At 41.5% G+C, this 26,895-nt stretch overlaps 1 protein-coding gene across 2 annotated transcripts; it reads right to left on the reverse strand.

Moving 5' to 3' along the window:
• Positions 1-98: 98 nt before the first annotated feature.
• atp13a2 (ATPase cation transporting 13A2) lies at positions 99-26,680 on the reverse strand. 2 transcript variants are annotated; one of them, XM_049580461.1, is made up of 29 exons: positions 26,536-26,680; positions 19,832-19,908; positions 18,763-18,930; positions 17,598-17,656; positions 17,399-17,465; positions 17,240-17,319; positions 17,066-17,143; positions 16,908-16,977; positions 16,600-16,734; positions 16,425-16,491; positions 14,537-14,668; positions 13,687-13,848; positions 13,414-13,524; positions 12,705-12,751; positions 12,406-12,594; positions 12,106-12,312; positions 11,362-11,451; positions 9,437-9,593; positions 9,150-9,261; positions 8,867-8,991; positions 8,587-8,765; positions 8,107-8,199; positions 7,759-7,838; positions 3,821-3,973; positions 3,596-3,692; positions 2,840-3,063; positions 2,504-2,655; positions 1,300-1,472; positions 99-376 (listed from the first exon to the last, which is right to left on the reverse strand). In XM_049580461.1, exons 1-29 carry the CDS (start codon positions 26,546-26,548, stop codon positions 209-211), a joined length of 3,465 nt encoding a protein of 1,154 aa, XP_049436418.1. In that variant the 5' UTR covers positions 26,549-26,680; the 3' UTR covers positions 99-208. The 2 variants fall into 2 exon arrangements, with proteins under 2 accessions (XP_049436418.1, XP_049436420.1); XM_049580463.1 differs by lacking the exon at positions 18,763-18,930.
• Between the last annotated feature and the right edge of the window lie 215 nt (positions 26,681-26,895).

Below are 26,895 nucleotides of genomic sequence, written 5' to 3' on the forward strand. Positions count from 1 at the left end.
AAATATGCAACCAACCAATACAATATGCTTCTCTAACACCCCCAGGACCACACTATTAATTCACACTGAAAATACAAACATCTTTAAAACACCCAAACTTAAGTTTGCATAAAAATAGTTTTTATTAACACATACATAAACAGCTCAGACATCCACAGTATTTTTGGCTCAGGTGACTGACAGTGTCCAACAGAGGGGCAAGCAGATGCTAGCTAAATTGGATGACTGTGTGATCTGTGGGGTACAGGGTTTGATTGATGGGCGGCCATGATGGGGATTCAGACAGAAGGAGGTTCAGACGTTTATATTGTTTCTTGGACTGACGCTTCCTCCACAGCAAACGAAGACAGTTCAGGATACCCAAGTCTATCAGCACCTGGGACAAAAAAACAGTACAGTTAGGGAGGTCTTTTAAGCATATACCACGATAAAGAGACTGTCCATTTGGGGCGTTTATCTTTTAATGATGAAAACGGACAAAATGACTCCTTTAGATTAGACATTTTGACTTTTCAAAGCAGGAAACGTACAGGTGTCACTAAGCTGTGAAAGTGAGCCAGAGCAAAATATGCATTTTGCATTTAAAGTTGAGATTACAGTCTTTCTAGATAGATTTTTTTCTGAATATGATTGATCTGATGCAGAGAGCAGACACTTTCTCAACAGCTTCCAGAACAGAAGCGCTCATGTTGTTCTTCCAGAAATCTCGAAAAAAAGTCCAAAGCTTCTGATGCATTGCAGCATGGAATTTTTCTATGGTGTTCCTCAAGGTCTTTGTGTCTTAATGTGGTATTTTGAAAGGAATTTTTGAACATTTTTAGCAATTTTCAAGTGGTCAAAAATGCTTAAATTTAGCACCTGATTTCTGTAAAAATGGTATCAACTCAAAAGTTGCTGAAAGAACTTACGAGACATAATTAAGTATGAGAATGGCCAACATATGCCTCGGTCATAATGTTCTAAGCTCCTATACGCTCTAAACAATCAGTTCGAATAGGCCCCTAACCACAACACAATGTTTATTACAGATTTATGACTAAAAAAAACCTGAGAGTGCTGAGCACTTTCTTCTTCATGACGGAGAACATTAGACTTTTTAAAGCAATTTCCCATCCTGTAAGGGGTCTTCAAAGACTGATATTGGTATTCTCCATGATGCTTAACATTAAACTTACACTCCAGACAATATCTGTTATATCCATGGTGTTACAGCTAATGATTGAGACAGCTATTTTTCATGTAAATGTAAATTAACAATGGCCCAAAGTGGGAATATTGAATTTTCATATCATCGCTCACCTCCACAACAAAACAGATGAGGAAGTTGAGAGCAGCAACAGCAATGAGCAGCAACTTGAAATCCATATCAGAGAAGTTGTACAGCTGAAGTACTCCACCAATGACAGGCCCAGGATACAACACCAGCCAAGTCATCAGGCCAAAGAGGACAAACAGCAGACAAAGGAACATCACTGGAAAGAGAAGAGGAAAAAAAGAAACACTTCTGAGTTCATGGTCCTAAAATTTCAATATATTTCACTTGTAATATTAAAGACATGTTCTAAAGAACATAAAAATACTCTGCTATGAATAATATTTTGTTTTTCATGGTTTTCACACACAAAAACTCTGAAAAGGAGCCAGACGCAAATCTTCTCTTTCTCCCTCATTGAGAAATTCTGAATCTGTTCTCAGCTGCCCACCTCCACTGCTTGCAGCAGGTTTTGCTTTCGCTCTCCGTTTTCTGCAGTGCTGGTACAGCCCTAAACACAGTGTGGAGATATGTTTGTCTGGCTGTGCAAGTCTAGCGCTAGTGTGACCAGAGAAAGAACAGATGGATAGTGATGGCATTGGAGGAAACTTTGGAGAGATTTAGCCATACATGTTTGAGTCTGTTGAGGGTCAAAGTCAGCGACTAGCAGGCATATCAGAATAATAAGAGTAGTTAGCATCTTTTATTTGCTTGTAGGCTGAGCAGCAGTGGCTGACAGTGTTAATTGTTGTGCAACAAACAATAAAATCTGCTACAATGAAGTTTTTGGTAGATAATGAAAGGAAGCTCCACACTCTGCACACACTACCATGTTTGTTGTCAAAACTTTCATTATGATAATGCTAACGCTGCTCTCTGTACTGACAAGTCCGCTCTGCACTGGAGGTTTCAGGTTTCTTTGCAGTTGCTCAGTCAAAATCTGTTACCCCATTGATTTGTGTTTCCCCTATAAGACAGCAGTTGACTTTGTATTGGTGATGTACCTAATCTGGCTTGCCAGGCGTATGTTTGAATGTCAGATTTTAGGGAAGTGCACAGATATTGCTCCCTTCAGAAGAGGAATGTGAAAACAACTCTAGTGACAAACTGCACAGGATCAAGTCAGTATGGTCGGGGTAAGACTCAAATGAAGCTGACAAGGATGAATAGCCAACCAGTTTGTCAGTGTGGGTCCGTGTGCATCACCTTTAGACCCCAAATCATCATCCTTTGACATTTCTGATGACTCACCATTGTAGTAGAGAGGTTTTTTGTATGGGTAGCCCTTGGTGAGCACCACAGCCATGATGATGTACTGGTAGCCTGACAAGGCAAACACGCTGGTGTCCTCCATGTTGGGCAGATTTTCTGTGCCGTGCACTGTTGAATTGAGTGGAACGTACCTAAAATAACAATATAGGGAATGAAGTTTTACGATGGATCAAAGTGCTTCAAGTGTAGATGGGATGCTGTTCCTTTTCTAAATCTGATATTGGGTTTTGTTCAGTGAAAGTAGAAACAAATGTTTCTTCAGGATATTCTGAATTGAAATAAAAGCTATTTGCAGCTGTGTGTTTTTTTACTGACCACTCCTGTGAGGTGGTGATGAAGAGTGCAGCAAGCTGGCCCAGAACAATCATGCAGGTGTGGATGAAGAGGCTGCCTACGACAGGCAGGGTCAGCAGGCTGGCTGAAGGTCTGGAGGGGTACAGCTCCTTACTGGGGCCTCCTTTCCCCATCACGATGGCCAATAAAGTCACCAAGATAAGGTCAAAGTACAGGAACTGCAGGTCACCCAAGCTCGTGCTCATCTGGACACAGACATCAATGTGTTACATTTCATTGCAAGTTCTGTAAGCAATAAAGGCAAGGGAGGAAACTGCAGTCATGAGAGAACTGATGCAACATTTATTTAGGCAGTGTACTGAATGCGATTTAGGTCGTAATCATGCACAGAATTTTTCTTGTGTTAATCTCATGAGAAGATCAACATGTGAAGTCAATTGTGTGCCTTAAACTGCACAAACACACAAAATCAAGGCCTTGAAAATGTTCATTATTTGAAATGTTAGTTATCACACACCCCGCTTTTACAGCATGTTTGTGTTTTCTACTTGTACTTTATTGCATTTTGAATGTGTGACAGTCTCAGAGTCTTTTGAACATGTGCACTACCACAGGAACAACATTGTTTCCATTAATGTAGAAAAACTGTTAATGTTGACTGAAGTCATTCTGCTGTTGTCTGCAACTGACCGAGGCAGGAAGTCATCCTTGTCATGATACAGCCTTGTTATATTTATCCTACAATAAACATTTTAAATTGTATAAATATCTACTCACTGTGAGGAGGATGAGGACAGTGCACAACTGAATGAGGCTGTACAGGGCCATGTATCTAAAGAGACTGAAGGAGGTGACCAGGGAACATCGGCCCTCTCTGCACGAACAAGGAAGAAAAAATGTGTTATTGTTTCTTCCACTGCAGATACTGTAGCACAAACGTTAATGGTTTGGTTGTTTTTCAAAGACGTCTTTCATACTTCCCCTCTTTTCCTACTTGCTCACCTGATTAGCAGTGGCACACAGCTGATGTTGTTAGTTTTGGAAGTGAACGGTGATGCGACTGAAGCCTCAGCTTCAGACAGGGAAACCCCAACATCAGCAGCTCTCAGGGCTCCGCAGTCATTGGCCCCGTCCCCACACATGCCCACTCGGTAGCTGCGGTAATAGAAGAGAGTCTTATTCAAAGGCAGGTAGCCAGTTTTGTTCATCATGCAGCTATGGGAGGCCCTTATCTGTTGCAACACATGATGTGGATTCCACACATACATGATACACTGGTATTAAGTGTCAGTATCTCACAGTCCTTCATAGGCTTTTCCTACGAAGCCTAGATTTAACCAAATGGTGAAAACCCTGCAGCAGAGTGGTGAAACCAGCGTGGATGTGCTCTAAGATGCAGTTCCGCTATCAACCACTAGATGTCATTTTCAAAAAAAAAAAAAAAAAACTACACAGAAAAGGCTGAGAAAACACTGGATTTTTCTCCAGAAATATCATTTTTTAAGGCTCCTTTTTGTTGCTTTTGTAAACATAACACTATTATTCACAGTGCCAACTGTATCTTTGGGGGCTTTAAAAGGACAAGTCACCCCAATACCACAAATTCATATTTTTTTCTTTTACCTGTAGTGCTGTTTATCATTGTAGATTGTTTTGATGAGAGTTGCTGAATGTTGGAGATATTTGCCGTAGGGATGCCTACCTTCTCTCCAATATAATGGAACTAATTGGCACGGGGCTTGCGGTGTTCAAAGCGGCAAAAGATATATTTGAAAAACTCAACAGCAATGTCTCTTTCCAGAAATCATGACCTGGTTACTTAAGATAATCCACAGACCTTGTTGTGAGCAGTTTCACACAGGAACTATTTCTGTATCACCACACAGATGGAGGTGTGCATCTACTCATGGACAAAAAGCTTGTGCTCGTGACAGCATGAGATATAAAAACGTGTACTTCAGTAGAAAGAAAATAGTTGCCACATAAAACTGCTCCCAACAAAGAATTATCTTGAGTTACTGGGTCATAATTTCTGAAAGAGACATTGCTGTTGAGTTTTACAAATATCTATATTCTTTTCTCTTTTTGGAGCTTTGAGCACCACAAGCGTGTGTCATTTAGTTACATTTTATTAAAGAGAGGACATACGTCTCTGTTGTGCCGTACAAGGATTTCTAACAAAGGCCTACACTTTATCCATAAACTTTTGGGCCTACATGTAACAATCAAAGCCTGAGACCACATGTTGGCGCCCAAAAGAACAAAGGAATCAGTCAACCCCCTTTCTCCGTGTGAATCAGCTGATTCAACCCCCAACACAGCACCCCAGCTGACCAGCAGAGGTCCCTTGAAATACACAGCTCCCATTGGGTGAAATCCGCCATGGCCAACCCCGCACCGATGACGTCACGCCGGGGTATATCATCACAAAGCGTACCTGAGGGAAACGCTTCTGGCTGTGATCCTCATAGCCAATAGAAGTACCCACAACTGTTCCTAAAGCTTAGCAACTCGTCCCACGTGGTGAACGCTTTAGAAAGAGTTATTACTGTGCACAGTTAGACGCGTTTTAGGCCTACGGATTTCCCTCGCTGGTCGAGCTGATCTCCTCTCCTCTCCCTCACTCTGTGCGCTGAGGAACACAGAGTAGCCCGGTACGAGACCACGGACTGACCCTCTCACCCGGATGCCTGCAGATGCGAAGTTTGGTAGATAACAAGGACTGCCTGCTTCAAGAAGAAGGACAAGGACCCCCTTCTTTCCCCGAGTGATTCCCCGCTACGAGCCGGAATTAACTTGCCTCGCCAGAGACTTGCCCCCTCGCCGAGGACCCATTAGCCGCTGTGAGCTGCTAACCACTTTACCTCTGCCGTAACAAAGGACGCGCGAGGAACGACCGACACATCACTCCACCTTCTGCAACAGTAAGAGGCTTTAGCTCTGGGCAGATATTAGTTAGTGTGTGTTTTCTTTTTAAGTTTGTAAGGGCTTGTTGATATGGACCGCCGCGTCCGATTTTGGCTGCACTGATATTGTAAAAATATTGCCTGTGTTGCTGCTGTCTGTTATTCTTCTGCCCGTTTGTGTCTGCTTGTAATACGTAATGATCCGACCTCGTCGGACCGCTATTGTGTCGCCCCGCACGCGGGATCGATCAGTACTTCGGCTGTGTTGGTTCAATGTCCAGATTCACGCCGCTCACCAGCTGAGCCGAGCGCGTCTCTGCGTAACACAGACGGGTTACTGCATCTCAATACCGCCTGCGTGACCACACTTCTGAGTGCTTCCCTTTCTCTCTTCCTCTCTTCCACTAACCTACACTTGGAGCCAAGCAATTTGAACTTCCCTCTCTACCGGCTCCCCTCCTTTTTGAGTCGCGTGCTTTCTTGGCGAGCCGCCATTGCGTGACGTAGCTTGCAGCGTCACAGCCGCCATCTTGCTACGCTCACACGCCTCTCTCTCTCTCACACACCCACTCGCTTAGACACACACACACCACACACACTCACACATTCTCGCTCACTCACCCACTTTCTTCCACACCATCTCACACACACACACACACACACACACACACACACACACACACACACACACACACCCTTCTTGATGCTTGCTGGTTGATTCGGTTGATTTGTTAATGTTGGTTGTAAATTAATGTCATCAGTGTGAATAAACCCTGTTATACTGCAAAGAGAGGTTGCTTTGGTTTTTCATTGTATACTGTGATGAAGCTGGTTGACAAAGTCAGTGCCTGAGCTCCACTCCTCCCTGTTCATCTTATAGTTGCTGATATCTCCCTAGAATTAGCTTCCTAAGTGAACACTCTTGAGACTGAATTTACATCTGATCATTGGTCCGGTTTTCCCGGTGGTGCCCCGCTGTAAGCTAATTTGATTATTATGCTTATGCAATAATTAATTAATTATTAATTAATTAATCAAATATGTTAATAAACCATAATTAATATTAATAATTATGAATTATTGCCAATGATCATATTTAGCTCCTCCTCTTCCCAACATCTCTCTACGGCCGATATCTCCAACATTTGGCATTTTGGCAACTCAAGCCAAAAGAAGCTAGATTGATAAATAGCACTACATGTAAGAGGAAAAATATGTATTTGTGACATTGGGGTAAAATGTCCCTTTGAAGCTATAGTTGGTAACCTTTTCAACAAATAGGACACAACAATTTTTGTGTTTCTAACTGTCACTATTTCCTGACAGTAGAATATGAGGCAGATAATCCATGAAAATCAGTCATAGCATTGAGAGAATCACAAAGACAATCAGAGCCGAGGAGTTTCTAAAGCAGTTGTCAGTTATGTCAATAACTGCTTGTGAACTGTGGTCAAACTGTCAAACTAGGCAGCACTGATCAAACATAAATCAAGATTTCATTCATTTTTAGCTTAACCTCACAGCTAAACAGTACACTAAAATGAGTTTCTGAAGACACTGAGATGAGAAATAGGCAATACAGTAACAGCATTTTGATTTATATTTGATCAGCGCTGGCTAGTTTGACAGTTTGACCGCAGTTCACAAGCAGTGATTGACATGACTGACAGCTGCTCTCACTATTGATGACCCGTGATTGGCCACAGTCTTCCGTCACTGGCAATATTTTCTAAAGCCTGAGAACAGAGCCAAGCAGAGACTCAGAAGTCTAGTGTTCTTGAATTACTCTCTTGAATTACAAAATGCTCAAAGCTTATTATTTTTGTCCAATGATGCTAAAATTAAACTGCCTACCCGAGCTTTCCATCAGTGTATGTAACCATATCTTAAGAAGTTGTTGGGACTGCAGGTTAATGAGGGTTATATTTCCCAAATACTCTATCTGTTGCTCTTAATATATTCCCACTCTGTTTTATTTTCTTTCTGTTCTTCCTGTGTGTTTCCCATCTTTCCCCCTTTTGTGTCTGAACTCACTTCAGCTTCTGCAGCTCCTTCACCAGCTGGGTTTTCTGGTCAGGAGCCATTCGTGCAAATATTGTGGCTCGCAACAATATCTGCAATGACAGCATGTCAAGAAAAGTTAACAACCTCATCACACCTTGATTTGACTTCCTACAATCATCATCTTTGTTATTCAAAGAAAAACTGTGCTTGAAATACGGCCTGTTAGCTGAATGTCTCAGTTACAGCCAAATTATATTTTAATCAAATCACCATTCCTGTCACTTCTCCCCTTGTTATTGTATGCATGTGCCATTTTATTGGCAGATTAGCACGGTCATTGTCAGGATATTTCTAATGGGATGATTTAGCATACATTACCTTTGGCAGATGCTCAGGGAAGTGATCACAGAGGGCAGCAAAGGACTTGCCATTTATAGCCAAGTGATAGAAAAAACCACCCTGGTACAGGCCCTGAGAGGAGAAAAGGAAAGCATCAGTAACAGCAGCCACTATTCATCCATGTTTAGAAATGCAGGTCATGACTGTGCTCACTATGAGCCTATTCCTAACTAAATAATCAGTTAGTAAAATCTTGCATGTATCAATACTTAGTTAGGATTAGCTTCTTGAAACACAGCTCAAGCTGTATGAGAGATAATTTTAGGTTCATTTTCCATGACAATGAGTTAAAAAAAGGCTCAAAAACAGTAACACTAAAACTGCCATGTGATCACACGATTACATGAGAATTTAGCCCTGATTTATTATGTAGCCTGCCCCAAGTAGCTACCATGGTAGAAACGGTAAACAGACTGAGGAGCAGTGTACCGCAGTGTGTGTGTTGTGAGCAGGACCAACCTGAGTGATGACCTCTGCAGAGCTTTGGGCGGCAGAGGCCCCTCTCTCTTCCATGGTGAATTTCAGGGTGGGCATGGAGTGGGCAGTATGGGGGGTTGCAGTGACGAATATCACCTTCTCATCACTTCCTACCATCCCACAGCTTTTTGCTACATTGACTGCTGTTAAAATGTTGTCCCCTACGAGAAGAAGGACAAAACAAAATTTGACATGACGTTAATAGTATTGAAGTTGATGTCTGCGACTTAATAATAAAAAGGAAGTGCAAAATATCTCTCACCAGTGACCATGACGCTGCGAAGGTGTGCCAGTCTCAGGACGTTAATAACCTGGGCGCTCTCTGGCTTCACCAGATTCCTCATCATCAGCAAGCCCAGGAACTGCATGTCTTTCTCTACCTCCCCTCTGTGGAAGGACAAACAGCTGTATTTTAGCATAACCGGTTTTACAACATGCTTCTGGTATAAGAAAATCAGTCTGTATAGATCCATGTAGGTGTAGGCAAATGTCTGTATGGAGCTGTGGAGCAACAGAGAAGCCAGAAACACAGACTGGGTTCTCACCGTTCAATGGTCCTAAAGTCAGTGTTTCCGTCTACAGGTTTATAGGCAAGTGCAAGAACTCTGAGGCCATCACTGGAGAACTTGCGTAGTTTGTTGGAGAACTGTGCCGGCACTGTGTACATAAAGCATCCCCTTTTATATAAATGTAATGTTAAGGAGTAGACAGTAGACACAATGCAAAATTAATTTCATTCCAAACCCCTAAAAACACTGCACTACAGCTCACCGGGTGGATTCACACATTAAAGGAATATTATTCTAACCATTATTAATATGAAGTTACTGACCAGTGTCTGCTCGGCAGAGGCTAGCGACCATTTCTGGGGATCCTTTGATGAAAGCAAAAGCTGAGCTTCCGCCGTGGGCCACTGTCACCACGCTCATCCTCTGCAGGGCTGAGGAGAAGGGAAACCTCTGAACAATGGCCACCGCCTCGCTTGATGACTGACAGCAAAATAAAAGAGAAGAATATCAGTTGTGCATAATTGGAACTTTAGACAGATAAAGACACAGAAGAGACACTAAAAAATAAATACATAAAGAGCAGATTACGCTGCAGAGGTTACATTACTTAATTGTTGATATACCAACTTTTCTTCATCTAGAATTAGAATTAATTCATTAATTCAGCTTCAAGATGGGCATCCACAATTAGTGTCACCAATTCAGTCTCCAACCAAATGTCGCCCCTTCTGTTCTTGAGTTTTGACGTTGAATAATGGTCAGAAAAGTGTTTTTGCTGAACGTTATGATGTTACTGTAAAGTTGACCTTTGATCTTTTGGATATTACATGTCATCACATCATCATTACATCCTTAGACATTTGTAAGAAATTTTTGTCATTACTAGCATTTGAATTACTGTGACCCTGTCCTTAAACCACCAAAATCTAGTCTGTTCATTGGTGAGTCCATGTGAACATTTGCACCAAATTTGAAGAATTTTCCTTTACAAGTTCTTGGGATTATCTCGTTCATTAGAATAGGAAGGATGTACAGACAGACAACCCAAAAAACATAATGCCTCTAGCCATGGCTGTTGCCAGTGTTGAGGCATAAAGAGAGAGAAAGAGACGACTGATACCTTTACAAAAGTTGTACAGTGGTTGAGGGGATTTGACGTTACAGTGGAAATCTCAAAGATTTCAGTCCTGGTTGATGTGACAACACAAGTAGTTATTAGTGGTAACAGCAAAGCAATCTACTGTGGTTTTAATGAAGAAAACCACAGCAGAGTAATCATGATCTGATTTTCTGCTGCACATAAATGTGAGTCTGCGGACAGCAGGGTGCAGTGAAAAGAGTTGGTTACCTTGCTAAGTTGGTGTGTAGTCTGTCACCTGTGGCTCTTTATTTAACAGCTTACTGTGGCTGCTACTGACTGTTTCATTACTCCCTGCAGAAACTCAAACTGATCAACTGCCAACAAATGCCAAAAATGACCACTGTCTTGTTTTGTAAACACATTTTTGATAAACATGAGCCCTCAGTGCTAAGCTCATTGAAAAACACACCGCATTTCCTGTGACCTTTTCATAATTAAAGTCAACCTGTGTTTTGCCAGTTAGATGCTTTTAATGTGAATCTTAAGTTTGCATTAGCAGTAATATGACATTTTTTCTGCCAGTATCACCCTTAACACCCACTTCTTATTACTGCTGATACATTCATATCACAATACTTTCATAAGTGGGCCACAGGCTCTATCACCACTATGTTACCTTGTCCGGTGACAGTGGCTTTGGCTTAACAGACATTTTCTGATGAGTCAACATGAGAGTAGTCTGAGTGGGCGGAAGTTTGCTGCAGAGATCAGCCTCTCATTGGGTGGAACGAGCCACCCGCTGAAGTCCCGCCCTACCACCTCCGGTCGTGCAGCAGTTTTCAACCGTTTAACACGTCCTTCACTACCTTTTGCGGTGTTTGATCTTGCGGGGATGTAGCCATTTTTCTGCCATGGTTCACGTCCTGTAGGTGATATTTTTGTGGGCGTGTTACACCAAAACCTGTTTCCCCCCGGCAATATTTTTGCAAGCGCACCGTTGCTGTGGCACCGCCCAGAACGATTGTGATTGGTTGAAAGAAGTACAAGCAGCCGGGGCGTTTTTTTTCTCCAATCTCAAAGTGAGAGTCGGCACAGCCAGACCTTTCTTTTCTTGAGAAAGGTCTGGTGAGCGAGACTAACATGAGAGTGATGATATAGACTACTTACATGAGTAGGAGGTCTCAAAACGGCCAAAACTCTGTGGCCTCCAAACTCTGCACCCAGCACCTTTCCATCTTCCTCTGGCTCCTGGAGTGTCTGGAAAATCAAATACGGTGTAAAGATACTGATTTAGATCAACATGTTATACAGAAGATCACAGTAAGATGACACGTTATGAGTACGAGATTTGATCACCTGAGATATGAAAAACAAAAGGCGTTTCATGCAAAGTCCCAGAAGTGCAATGATGTTTTTCAATAACAGAATTTACGGTATCTTTTCATATTGACAGGTGATAATGACCAAAACAAATAACATGTTTTACAATTTTTTGTGCACCTGATACCAACAGAATATTTCAAATAAGCTGTCAATATTGCCATGTATTCACAAATTCTCTAAAGTCTACTTGTGGGTCAAGCATGTGGCATGATATCCAGCATTATTGCTGTTGTTGAACTGAACAAAAGGTGTTGTAGCATCGAGGACTGAAAACCAAAAAGGTGCCGAAAAACCGGCAGCAAATGCCTGGTTAGATTCATAGTCTTTTTTACTTATTCCTTTATCAGATACTCAGTCGCTGATGCAAATCTATTTTTTTTTTTTTCAATTTTAGAATATCATAGTTCAGTTAGTTAAGTATCAAAAACTGTGGCGTTTTATCGATACAGTTATTCAACATTTTCAAACAATACCCACTTCTGGTCAAATACCTTTTGAAGTAAATAATCAAGCTTTATACTGTCATACCCAACCAGTGGACTCGAGCATCTTGAGCTCCAGAGGGTCTCCGAGATGCTGTCCTTGCAGCAGCGTCACAGTGTGACAGCAAGCCAGGCCTGTTAGCATGGGTCCTGGGGGCAGGAGTCTGGGCTCTTGGACCAGCTCGGAAAAACCAGCTGGTCCCCCCTCCATCACTCCCCACATATCCAGACCATCCTCTGTAAGAGTTCCGGTCTGAAGAAACAAAAGTACTCTGATGAAAGACAACTTCAACCTGTCAAGTAGCCCCGGCGGTTTTCCACATACACAGTAAACTTCCCCCCTCACCTTGTCAAAGCAGAAGAGTGAGACCTTGGCACAGATGTTGATGCGCGGTGGACTGATGCAGAAGACGCCCTGGCTCTTCAGCCTGCGCTGAGCGTAAATAGTGCCAGCAGTGATGGCAGCAGGAAGGGCAGGGGGCACTGCAATGGTCACAGCATCCAGGCTCCTAATCACTAACTCCAGCCAGGTTGCCTGGACACATATTAAGACACAAGTCAGTGATGTCACTTTCTTCATTATTGGCATGTCAAAAGAAAACAGGCCAAAAAATATTTGGTCCTTGCATTGTGGCTTGCACTTACATTGGATCTGAAGAGGACCACAAAGCTGTAAATAGTGGAGATTAAAGCTGAAGCAAAAAGGACAACATAAGAAAAAAGTTGATTAATGTTCAATTGTTGTTGCCTGAGTCCAGACCTTTGAATCCCTCCACTCTACTGAGTTCAACTTGACTGATTTATCTGGCATCATGACAAGAAAAAGCAGTTTCTTAGTTAGAATAAAAAATGAACCAATGACTTGATTAGCCAATCAGTGCCACAGGCAGGACTATAATGTTGTCAAACTGTTGTCAAGCATTGCACTGCAACCAATGAGGAGTAAAGACAACCCTGGAGAGCACTATAGATCGACATGTCTTCTCAATATCGCCCGACATTGCAACTGGTTGTGCTTCACTCCACTTTTAAAACCTCTGCAAAACAAGTATGTTGACATGGCTGTGCATCACTGTAATACTACATTGATGTTCAATCCAGGTGGATACATTGGTATCTAGTGACTAGTTAGGGAAATCAAATCTCCACCCCCACAGAAATCAGTTAGAGTGGATAGCGTCAGACTGAAGATGGAAAAGGATGACGTAGCGAGTTGACAATTCTGTCTGATATCAGGCAACAATTATAGGTCAAAAACACTTGAAATACATAATCAGAGTAACTCAGCTGTACAGATAACATTATCTTCTTCATATACTCTTGAAGTGAGGCAGGTTGCTGTTAAAGCGCTTACCAATAGAACCCAGGATGAGCAGAAATCTGGCAGAATCTTGGTAAAAGCGGAAGTCTGTTGGCTGAGGATACAAAATGGAGCTGACCAGGTTACCTTTGGCTGTGAAAAACCCTGAGAATGACACATAAGCAGGAGTCAGAGTAAGGTGAGGTGAGGTGAGGTAAGACGATGTGAGATGAGGTGATAACTCCATAACTCCACAGGTAATCTTTAACTGTTGACTGACATCTCACTAAAATGTCACAGACTCAGATCATAAGTGTCTCTACTCACCAGTGCTTGTGACCACAGCAACAGCACCGCTGCCTCGCGGCCCACCACCTTTGGCCTGAATGAGCTGGGTACCACAGAAAATGGTGTGTCTACGCTGAGTCTCTGAGCTGTACCTCCCCTCACCGGCCGGCAGTGGGGTTTTCAGTACTGGGACACTTTCACCTGGACACAGGAATGATGAGAACAGGTTAGTACAGTGACTTCTCACTGGAAGATTTAAAACAAGCTGCAGGCACAGACCATTAAAAGAGTTGGCACCACGTACTTAATGGCTGCCATTTGAAAATGCTTTTGTCCTTATGCTAAATTGGATATAGGGAACATTTAGGGTTCATACCAATTAAACTTTCACTCTAGAACAAGATGAAACTAAAAAGTGGGAGGTTGAGTATTTTTATATCTGGGCTGGGTAATTACACTGGATCACAATTTGGTTTCACTTCCGTTTTTGCAAAGGCCTTTTTTACCACTTTTACTTTCTTTCATTTATTACCAGTTTTTGTAAAACGTTGAGTGGTTTGCCAAATCCAAACAGTTATTCCTGAAGATGTAAAAAATATGTCAATCTAAAGTGACTGTAACCCATGTAACACCTTAACTGAGAGGCAAAGAAATCAAAGGCTTGAACCCTCACATACATCAAGGTCACATTCCTTTGATGAACTAGCACCAGTGTGTAGTCAACTTGAAAATCACTTTTTGATGGCCAATTTGTGACTCTCATCAGCTTCAGGGTTGTGAAATGTGACTTGAACCCAGCTTTAAAGAGCTTTTTAGATTAGATCCTGCATAAAACACGAGAAACAGTTACACTCTGCCTGGGGGTGTTGTTAAGATGTTTGTTGATTACCTGTGAGCATGCTCTCGTTGACCAGACACTCCCCAGCCAGCACGGCAGCATCACAGGGCAGCAGCAGACCTTCCTGAGGGATAATTAGACAGTCGCCAGGGACCAGCTCCACCGAGCTCACACACTCCTCCACTGAGAAAACACACAACTAGGGATGAATGTCCTTGTAGAGAGTTCTGGGTTTAATGCAGAATGACTTCACTTGGTCCAATTAAACAAAACTACTACCTCTGTTACTTCCTTACTGTTACTCACATTAACAAAGAGGGTTAGAGGAGACTTGTGGACTTTCACATTCTGACACAAAAGCCGCAGATTTCTTTTCTTTCCTCCATTCATTCAAAATTTCAATTTCAATTTTTACAAGACATACCATATAAGGCTCAAAACATTCTCAACTCTGCTCACAGTGTTGAACATTTTTTGAGTTTTCTTTTTATGACTGCTGAATGTTGTTACTAAGCTGTTGGTGGAACACACAAAAAGCTCAGTTGGTTTTTGCCTCAAGGGAGGAACTGTGACACCGCCTTAGGTTTTTGGGAAACGCAGTTCGGTTTACATTCAGTGTACACATGCAACACGTTGTATGTATTCCTGAAGCCGGAGACATGCAGTCTGGCTTCAGAGCAAATCACCCAACAGAGACGACTTGCTTCTACCTCTTAGACACCATCAAGTTCAAGTCAAACAAAGAAAGTATTGTGGGTGCAGTCTTTCTAAATCTCCACAAAGCATTTGACGCTGTCAACCATAATGTTTTACTCCGCAAACTTTCTGACTTTAATTTTTCTAGTTATAAGTAGTTTAGCAGTAGTAATTTAGCAGTTATTAGACAGAAGCCAGACATGATAGGTGTCCCGCAGGGATTAATTCTTGGCTCTTACTCTTTAGTCTTTACATCAAGGATCTCCCCTCTGTATGTTAAGAAGTAGATGCACAAATGCATGCTGATGATCTCGTTATCTACACTTATGGAAAGAGTGCAGAGGAACAGGCAAATAAACTAACATCAGTTATGTTTGTTTGTATACTTGCTCGTCAACACTGTAAATGAGGCTTGCCTCAGTGTACTCACAAGTTTAAATAAAGGTTACATACATACATATGTGGTCCCAGTCAAATAAACTTGTTGATAAAATTAAAGATAAAGATGCTGAATATGTAATCTTCCTCAGAAAACATTTGAAAAGCTTTTTTTCAAAGCTTTCTGCATCATTTACATCTAGGTTTAATTGCAAGCAGTTTTTTTTTCTTCTTCTTCTTCTTTTCTTTTTTTAAGTGCGGACCCACTTGTACAAATATTGTTCCATAGAGCTACTATTAGTCAAAACTCCACGGTGTACTTTGACGAAGCCTGTTGTAACCATGTCAACCCCAATGCCCCTATGGAGGACAAAGAGTAGATGTAATGTAGAGACATAATAGATAGATATAAAATTCCAGAGGTAACTCTACAGTTGACTGACAAAACTTTTACTTTAGACGATCTACTTTTGATGTTCAGGTGTGAGTCAAGGGAAGTGAAACATTGGGGCTTTAAGAGATGCACCTATTCATAGAGAATACATGGCAACTATTAATCTCAAACAACACCTGGGTACAGTATCGGTGAACAAAACCACATTTACTCTTTCTGACACCCTTAGATTTATATTTATATCATTACATATAACCCTGGTTATGAATCAAAACCCTAAACCTCTTCACCAATCCTTGAACTTGACCTTTGAACAACAAATTCTAATCAGTTCATCACTGAGTCCAAGTGGACATTTGTGCCAAATTTGAATAAATTCCCTCGAGGCATTCCTGAGATATGGTGTTCACAAGAATGGAATGGACGGACAACCCGTAAACATAATGCCTCCAGCCACACACAAAGACTCACCTCCTGAGCTTCTTCGTATTGTCACATTTGTGACTAACCGGGCCATGTTGTGAAGAGTGACGCTTTGCTGTGGAGTAAGGTGAGACAAGGTTTAAATAATATTATTTACATTTATATCCAAAACTAAAAATATAACAGATCATAATCACATTTATTTATTCCACTACAGGCTCACCTTGCGGATCTCGTACAGTGAGATACAGATGGAGAAAATGGAGATAATAAATATACATGTGGCATAATAATAATAATTGTCGATGGTCCACAGGATGATGCTGAACACTTGGAACACATAGAAGGGGTTGAGGACCTAAAAATATAGATACAGAGAGAGAGAAAGGGAAGGAGAGGGTTCAATTTGAAACTTCACTTAGATTTTAAGTATTACTTCAAGATTATTTTTTTAATGACAGTTTGGAATGTTAACCATCATACAAATATAATTAATCTGAGGCAGAGCAAAAGACATATTGTCCACCTCACCTCCTCAAACAGCAGTTTCCCGTAAGGCTTCACAGGCACATCAATAAGGTTGGGCCCATACATGCGTCTCCTGAAAGAATTCATGTCATGAATGACTCAGCAGTGCCCTCTGAGATTAAAGAATCAGTTTACTTCTCCATCCATTCATCCTTTCCTACCTCAAGCTCTGCTCCTGGTGACTCAAGCCCATTTGGAAGCCATACAGGTCCTTGCAGGTCCAGTCCTCATTGAGGACACTACAGACGAACATAGAAGGTTTTAATATTGTTGTTAATAAAAAGGGAAAAATGGATCTAGCTGATCAGTACTTCCTGGTTCTCCTGTTTCAGTACCTGACACGACAGTAAGCTCCTTTCTTGCTCAGCCAGATGTAGCGCAGTCCTTCAAACAGGTAGTAGCGCAGCAATGTTTTCTGTAACACAATAAAAGGTCACTTTTAGTCTTGGAATCACTCCACACATTATTCTGCCAAACATTTACTTCTTCCTTACCTCCTCTTTGTGCAGCTGAACTGTATCTCTCCATTCATTGTCCTCCAGCTCGACCGACATCTCCAAACTGAAAGGGACAAACCAAGTAAGTAGAGCCGACATACAGTTTTCCTTTTGTCTATTTCACAGTTTTCTCTGATATGTGCATAGTGCTTAAAGGCTAAAGGTGATGATGTCAGAGGACAGAAATGTAGCTGACCTGCCGTCCTCAATCTCCTCTGTGAGGATCTCCACCACATGCTGCTGGCCAAAACTGTCCTGCAGGAAGAATGACACAGATATATCTCTGCAAGCTGAAAACTAGGCACCTAACCAACCAAGGTATGCAGTAAATCAGAACAAACACAGAATACTGCCAGAAACATCGTCCTCAGAAACCGGTAAAGGAAATTAAAGAAGTACTACAATCTGATATTTCTGAAGGCCAATATTTTGAACTGAAGCTGGTAGTCCCTAAGATGTTTGTGCCAAGCTATGTACTTGTCAAAGATGTATTTCTTGCCAGTGTGGAAAAGACTCTGTAAGAGCATTTTGGACATCAACCATTCAAACTAACATTCAAAGGTCCAGTGTGTTGGATTTAGAGGCATATATTGGCAGAAATGGAAATATTACAATAAGTATGTTTTCTTAAGTGTATAACTCACCTGAAAATAAGATTTTTTTTGTTTTTGTCACCTTAAAATGAGCAGGTCCTTATCTACTGAGATTGGCATGTTGCACCATCATGTTTCTGCATTAGTCCAAAACTGACAAACCAAACACTGGCTCTAGATAGGGCCATTCACATTTTCATGTCGGCTATAGTAGTTTAGAAGCCCCTTCAACATGAACAGCTTAAAAAAACAGGACATTCTTTTCACATGAAACTGCTTTATTCAGTGTTTTTACCTAATTAAATCATCTGGTGCGGTTGTTTTGGAGAGGAAGAGACCTACAGTATGTGGATACTCTGGCTTCCTTTAAAAACCTCCTGAAAGTCTGGATCTTAACTTTTCAGGAAAAAAGGTGAGCACACATTCGCAGGTGCTGAGCTTACTGCCCATCTCTGACATGCCAAACCGTGTCAGAGAAACACTGATTTGTAATGTGAAACTGCTTTGTTTGGTGTTTTTACTATCTTAGATCACCTGGTCCATTTGTTATAATAATCCTCATCGCTAGACCACATTAAGTCATCCTAAATCATACACCCTGTTCCTTTGGCCGTAGGTTTAATTAAAGAAAATAAAAGGATAATGTGGGACAATTTGACATGCAGGTCAGTTGCAGTTCTTAAAATGCCACGAGAAATCCAGTTTCAGTAATAATGCCAGGTTCCAAGTGGGTTTCAAATATGGGTAGGAAATAATTTATTTTCTCACTCTTATTAGCAGAATATCTGCCAAAGCCAGAGGGCAAGAGCAGCAGCGGGCAAGGACAGCAAGCCGCGGGCGCCAGTGAAACACAATCAGGAGGAGACCCAAGGACAACACTGCAGCCAGACGACACAGCCACACCCGCCAGCGCACCCACTTATACCCCTGAGCATCCTGGTGGGGCAAAGGAGTCAGACAGTCCACTGAGATTCAAACACAGGTTAATTTCCATACCGCTGGTTAGCTTATCAGCAACCATATTACATGATAAAAGCTTCAGTCAAAAGCCAGATTGTGACACTGGCTTTCAACAGTGATACCTGAACCAAATGTGACAGGGGATATTCAAAAGTGCTGATTCCTCTGTATCTGTAAATACAGCATGGGTATAGAGACCCATGCACATGTCTAAGGTACACACCTATGGGAAACAGATGTCATCCTAAGTTTTCACACTGCACGAAGCAAGCGAAGCACACTACTACTACTGCTTCACCTGTCCATCTGTCAACAAAGACTGCACCTTTACTTATATTGGTAACACTTTATTTGAATAGTCCACCTACAAATAGTTCATAGAGTATCTGTAAGATTTCAAGTACTTAAACTGAGATTCAACCATTCATCTGTTTCACTCATTTCTGTAGATGTTATCTATAGAGTATGTGAGACAATTCACTCCTCATTGTCAGAATAATTTAGTTGAGCTTGAGCTATTCACTCAGCCTGTGCCACATGGGTTGAATGAGTAGCTCAAGTTTAACTAAATTATGCTGAAAATATGTAGGTATGTCCAAGAACTGTCACATGTAATCTATAGATAATCTATTAATAAACATCTACAGAATACAGCCAAACTGTTAAATTGTTGAATATCAATTAATAAGCTGTTGTAATGTAACAATACTCCATGAACTATCTGTAGGCGCACTATCCAGATAGAGTGTTACTTTCATATTTGCTGTTTTTATCCCATTTTTTTGTCTTCAATTCTATTGTCCACATCTAATTCTTTGAAGCAAACATCATTTATCACACATTGTCAGTTTAGCAGAAATACTGTGGAGGCTCTTACCATGTGTGAGTCAGGGCTGAGGAGGGGGTCTCGCGGACAGGGTGAGGGGAGTCCGCTCTGCGGCTCCACCACACTACCTGCAGAACAGGAAAACACACTGTTAATGCAACAGTTCCTCTGCTACAATGCTAACATGCGCAGCACCACACACACCCTGTAAGTAAATACTAACAAAGCACACAGTGCAAAGCGCCAGTCCAGTCCAGGCTGCATAATGCAATCATGTTTTTGTCGGCTTGCTTTAAATCCCATCTTTTGAATGAACTGAGTGGCATGGGAAGTTTTTGCCTGTACATTGTGGTCTATATTGGGCTATTGGTGAACTCATGCTTCATGACTGACTTATTAGACACACTTTAAACTTTACAGCACGACATTTACAGTCCAGGCAAGTTAACACTGCATTTTTTTTTATGTTCAATTAATCCCTCTGCATAAAGTTCCAAAAGTAGAAAAAAGAAGATACAATACAAACACTGCCAAACTTTAGAAAAATATGTGAGAATGTGAGATAGTGGGACTGAGATCTCCTTGGTCACACCTGAGTCCGACTGTTTCCTCTGGACACATTACCTTTAAATGGCTCCAGAGGAGAGTCAAACTACCCCATAAAGTTTCACACGCTTGCTGTAAACGTATGGTTAAGTCCATAACAGTAAACATAACTGAGGAGATAAAAAATACCATAAAGTGGAGTGAAGTATGTAGTTTGTTTAACCATAATCTCGCTTCCGCTTGCTAACGTCTGGAACATACCAAACTAACACTCGTCGTTCGGACTAAAACACAGTGGAGGAAAAGCTGAGCTTACCGTTAATAAGAGACCGTAACAAGACCCTAAGTCTAACATAAATATTTCCCCGATATGATAAAGACAGTGGACTAGAGACTGTGGACTAGCATGAGGATTTTTCAGTGCCGCCGCTGTTGTATCCCACCCCCTTTTGTTTCCATTTTGAGTTCACCTGCGTGTCACTATCGTCGGATACCTGACTACTTGTTTAACCGGCTTTGAATGCAAATTTGACACTCGAGTGCCCACCGCCATTTCAGACGACGAGTAAACCAAAAATCAACATCTAATAAACAAAGAAAAGCGGAGAGAAACTTTAATGCGTTTATTTCGCACCGTTGGCACCACGGGTGATGGAAGCTGCACGCGCTGACAGTCAGACTACAGCTGTATTTCTACACCTTTGCTGCGTCCGCGACAGGGGCGTAAATACAGTCAGTGCAGGCAGCGCTGCTGCACTGGCCCCTGAATGATTCAGATTACAACCTAAGAACTACAGGTATCCTCAAAGAGGATATCATATTAAATAAAAAAATGGTGCCATTTGGTATAAGCTGTATGCCCTAAAAATGCAAACCCACCTTCATCATGATTTTACTTTATTTTCTTTCTTTTCTTGTAAAACAGTCAGTAGCAAACCATAACAAATGCATATGCTTATTCTACATGAACTAGAAAAACAATGAATAAACTATAAACACTGCTCAAAAAAATTAAGGGAACACTTGTGCAATGCACTGATTGATATACATAGCATAATTTGTTGAGAACAAAATCACACAAAAAATAACAGGCTGATCCAATCTGCATGAATTTTATCATGGCAACTTATAATGTGACTCAGTAGTGTGTATGGCCCCTGGGTGCCTGGATGCACTCCCGACAACGATGGAGCATGTCGGCGGATGGTGTCCCAGGGGATCTCCTCCCAGACCTGGATCAGGGCATCAGTGAGCTACTGGACAGTCTGTGGCGGTACTTGATGGCATTGGATGCACTGACACATAACGTAATTTTACGGGGCCAGGGCCGTTGGTGCGTGTCTCCACCGCAGGAACCACCCCCGAAGGACAGAGTTCCGGAACTTTTACGGGGGCTAAACTAGTCCCTGCCTCGGGGTGGGTACTCAGAACGACCCCGAAAGACTTCCGGCTGGGGCTTGGGGATTACTTGGTGCTGACTGGATATACTCAAGGAGGGATGTGATGTCAACAGAGAGCAACAAAAGAGCCGGCATTTTTAAAACTCAGCAGACGAGGATTAGCTCGTTCATATACGTAGCTTCCTCCGCCATGTAAAAAAAAACCTCACTAAATGGCCTGTGAAAAAAATATTCTTTCCAGCGGATATCTCAGTTACAACATGATTGAGCTAGCAAAGCAGTTTTGTGTTGCTATGTGTGGTATTTATTCAGTTTTGGGAAATCACAATGTTTAGAAAGCATCAGTAGCTGCCACTGACAGGGACAGCTAACAGCAGCAGCAAAGCTAACATCAGGACGTCATCTGTTAAAAGCCTCCTGTTGTCGGATACGACATGAAACTACTCCAGTTAACTCAATCATGTTGTAACTAAGACATCCGCTGGAAAGTTTTTTTTTTCACGGGCCATTTAGTGAGTTATTACAGACACCGCTAAGGGCTATCAGCTAACGGCGTCCCTACGTTGCCCCGGTAAATGGTCGCGCAATGATTACATCACATCCAGAGCCCATAACTTTACAGGAACCTTCCTCCTACTCCGCTCTCTCAGTGGAGAGGGCCGAGCAAGAGGACGTTCCTGTAGTAGTTCCTGCCCCCCAAATAGTACCAGGAACTTCTTCAGTGGAAACAGGCCTTTTGTCATCCAGGAACTGCCTACACACTCTGGCCACATGAGACTGGGCACTGTCCTACACCAGGAGGAACCCAGGGCCCACTGCACAATCACTCACACACACACACACACACACACACACATATGTATGTATGTAATTAAATGAATAATTCTTTTTATTGTCTTTGATGATTTTGTCATGTTGATGAAAGTCTATTTGATCATGTGACAAGACGATGCAATACAGTAGCTGGTTCAGGTGCAAAATCTATCAGGACTGACAAGCTGAGTACATCTGCATATTCAGTGAGCAGCCATGCCATTCAAACATAAAAGTAGCAATAAGAAAGTTCAAGAGAGAAACGAACAGGAGGAATAAGTAGCACCAAATCCACCAGATCACAGGAAATTAAGTGTTTGATGCTCAAACTTTTCTTGCAAAGGACCCCAAAACCCCCATTTCATACGTACCCTCCCAAATATCGAAACGAAAATGATGCCTTTGGGTGCTAGTATATCTTTACGTTGTTAGTTTAATATTATTGTTTGCCCATTGTTACGACTGTTGTCGTAATTTATTTTGTTTGTGTGTGTTTTGCTGCATGTGTTCTCTGTGCGTGTTCTCTGTGTTTTCTGTATGCAAATAGGTGTGTGCCATAGCCCGGCGAGGATTGGTGAATTTGATCGGTGCTCGTTCCTGATTGGCTGCTGCCAAGGGCGTTCAGGTTTTTAAAGGACAAAGATGGCAGTTGCTTCGAGCTAGCAGGCAGATGTCACCTTCCTCCTCTCCCAACCAGCCACAGATATTGTTGTTGCAGTAAATCATTATTGTGTTAAAGACTGTTAAATCGTAGGGGTGGACCGCCAGTTTTGTTACTTATCCTTTTTCTCCTGTTTATTTAGTTAGAGAGGTAAGCTTTTTGTCATTTGTTTTTTTATTGTTTGGTTAGGTTATTTACTTACTCCCTGGGCAGGATTGTTTTTGTTTGTTATTTTGGCCTTAGTCCACCCTGAAGTTACTATTTCAGTTATATCTGTTATTTAAATATCGTAAATAAATTCGCACTATTGATCGTTCCACACGTCTTTTTCATTGTGGCTACTTGGGACTTGGGGAAGATGGGGGCCTTTCATGTTGTGTCCCAGACACCCCTAGACTGGGCGTAACACCATGAAATATGATAACACCAAAGACCTGATAGGCGAGTCAGACAACTTGACAGTGAAGCGTAGTATGCTAAAGAGAGTTAAACTAGTTTCACTCTCACTTTCCATCAACATATCAGTCTTATCAAGGCCACCACCATACATCAAAATAAATATTAACGTTAGTAAAACTTCAAGTTATTGTTATAACTAAATAGTTCACTCCTGATAAGAGATAATGTTTGTTGTTAGGTTGCAGCAATATACCAGTTTCAAGGTATACCGTGATATAACTGTTGACGGTTAGCATATTGTGTACATTTGCTTATCTACGATACTGAAAAAAAAATGCATTACTTACTCACAGTTTTGACAAAACCAGCTTTCTGAAACAGGGCTCTGAACGAATGCTCATATATGTACTGCGGCCTAGTTGTTGTACTGTGTGGACACAAATCAACATACACAGCACAAGAAACCAAAGAGTTGAGTCATCTGTTTTGTCAGAACGCACATGACTGTGGCACAATCATGGGAAAGCTTATCAAGGCAATTGCAACTGAGTTATTTTGCCAAATCACATGCTTCCTTTGTTCTAACTAGGCCAATCTCTACCAAAAGTAGCCTAAACAAAAGTATCTGGTCTGCAATCAAACCCCACACTGGCCTTTCAGTTTTTAGTTGTGCCGAGTGGTTTACTGCGTGTAAGACTAATAACCTGGTTAAAGACATATCTCTTAATAAAAATAAAGCTACACCATGGCCAGTATTTCCTGAATCTCTAAAGTGGTACTGAATTTCAGCTGTTTTGGAGTAACCAGTCCATTCACATACTTCACTGTTTCAGCACACACAGCAATTCCCAGCATCAAGAAGTCATTATTGTGTCCCTTTCAAATGACCTTTGTCACAGGAATCAATCAAAAACTCTGTTCAAAGGGCCACCAACATTTGGAGGAGACAATAACTGAGGCCACAGTGGATATTCCATCCCTACAAATATGACTTTATAAATCCAACTCTGTCCATTGAGCTGTGGATATTTACTCTGAGAAAGCCCAAGCTTTCAGTTTCATCTTCAATCACAATATTACACAGGGCAAACTTTCTGCTATGTCAAAAAAGGGGAAACAAGGACCTACAAATGACAAGACAGACAAAAGACAGTCATTTGAGCTGAGGCTGCAAAAAACAACCCTTAACCGAAAATAGCACCTTCATCTACAGGCCGTGCCAAGGCTGACAGCCTGTACACTCAATTGTTTGGTGGCCTGACACCTGCAGTACCCACCCAGCACTATTAAATCATGGCCTTTGCAACCTTGTTACATTCTCATAGCAGCATTAGCAACTAGAAAAGTACTAGTAGCAGATCAAGAAGTGGCAGCAGAAGCAGTAGTAAAGTGCGCTGACTAGAGCCAAACCAGAACTGGACTTTTGAGGCCAATATCTACGTAAAAAGTTTAACACTGCTCTAATGAATATTTTTAATGGGTCACATGACTGTGTATAATGTGAAAGGGTTGGCTCATACAAAGGCAATCTTTGCTCAATTTATACGTTTCCCTCTGTTCTACAAAGTTTTTCAGTGTCTTTCATTATTTTCCCGGTCTAAAAATTTACTCTTTTGGTTCAGTCTCAAAGCTCTCATCAGTGTCATGTTCAACAGCGACAGTCAGCTGCTCTCAGCAAAAAAGGTTCCTTAAACCCACTGCATGCTACCTGCCCCTCGCGAGCGACACACAGACAAATATAGGTCTGGCAACTATGAGCTAAAACGTGTAGACTATTTCTCTCTGGCAAACAAACTGCAATGCGGACCAGTTTTGCATTTCCTGTTACTTATTAGTAGGGCTGGGCACTATGGAGAAAGTCAAATGTCACAATATATTTGACCAAATACCTTGATATTGTGATAATATTGTAGGGTTGACTATTAGTAATTAACAAAAAACAATATTATAACTATGTGGGTAAATACAAATAATAGAACAGCTAGAACAGTCTGGTAAATTCAGACAATGACATAACTTTTCTGTAATGCAGCCTCTAAAACCAGGAAAAGCCAAGACTTAGGCCTACAATATTACAATAACCAAAATCTAAGACAACATCTAGTGTCATGATGTCAATGTAATATATTAAGAATGTAACACCAATACTCAATATATCTGCATTAGGCTAAAGAAGGCAGAGTTATCAGTCAGGCTCTGAGTGAGACACTTTTGATTTTGCACTGTAAACAAACATATTCACCTTCTAACAACAAAATGGCGCAGGTCTTTAGTAGTGATGGCAGCAGCAATAACTTACTGTTACTGAAGCTACTGTAGTAGAGTAGTAGTGAGGTCTGTGGATTACACAGATCACCAGGGGTAGTTTTGATGGTAAATTTAAATGTGACACTTCAATTCTGTTATGACCTGAAATTAAATTCACCCTCCATTGTAATGGGGAGGAAGCAGAGATGGATATCTCACCACCAGCTGCGCAAATAAAACCTTAACCTCGGCTTGGCTCAGCACCACCAAAGGTAAGAAGCGAGAACATGCTTCTTTTTTGTAATTTAGATGGAATACGCCTTTAAACTACTAAATAAAAGCTTATTAATGGCTTTGATAAGAATATGTTTTTTATCCTAATTGATTGATAGTTTAATTAAGGTCTTAGCTAAAGTCAACTAACCCGGTTAACACTAGCTCCATTAATGAGTAATAAACACAGCAAGTGGTGAAGTTTGTTTAGCCGAATATAGGTATAAAACACTGATAAATTTAGTCGGCGAGCAGACAGTAGATTGTTTAGACAGTTCTTACCACAATATAACCTGCAGTCAGTCAGTCAGCACTTATCAGCACAGAGCACACAGTCGAGCTGTTTTTAGCTAATGATTAGCAAACACGTCTGTTTAGCCTCAGTCTGCTTTCCGTGACTAATTAAATACACTTACCACGCCTATCCATCTTTGGGTCAGGATGGCAGCGTCCACATTATCCTCTTTCACACCATTGTAACCGAAGTTAAAAGACAGACTGTCCTGTCGCCAGACAGGAGCTCCTTTCAAAACATCTAGCTCTCTGAGCAACAAACTACACTCCTCTACGGGAAGTCGCGCTGTCCAAAATAGTAAAACGCCTGCCCATGTGTGTAGAACAGGGACGTATTCGCATATTTGACATTGGGGGGCATTTTTAATCGACACCTACTGCGTCTCAAACCACGAGGGCGGTCACCCTGGATTTTTTTTAGAAACTTAACAGCTTAATTGACTTTGTCAGAGTATTTTGAAATAAAATGTCAGATTAAAGGT

The sequence above is a fragment of the Epinephelus fuscoguttatus genome, linkage group LG7, assembly GCF_011397635.1.
Source record: "Epinephelus fuscoguttatus linkage group LG7, E.fuscoguttatus.final_Chr_v1".
Lineage (NCBI taxonomy): Eukaryota > Metazoa > Chordata > Actinopteri > Perciformes > Serranidae > Epinephelus > Epinephelus fuscoguttatus.

Bases quoted from the DNA above. Each gene is read 5' to 3' on its own strand.
- atp13a2 (XM_049580461.1), bottom strand. The intron at 17,466-17,597 runs GTCAGCTACATT...TGTCCCTTTCAG, and splicing joins GAGGAGATTGAGGACGGCAG to TTTGGAGATGTCGGTCGAGC. The intron at 11,452-12,105 runs GTATGACAGTAT...TTGATTTTCCAG, and splicing joins TGCTCGAGTCCACTGGTTGG to ACACTCCAGGAGCCAGAGGA.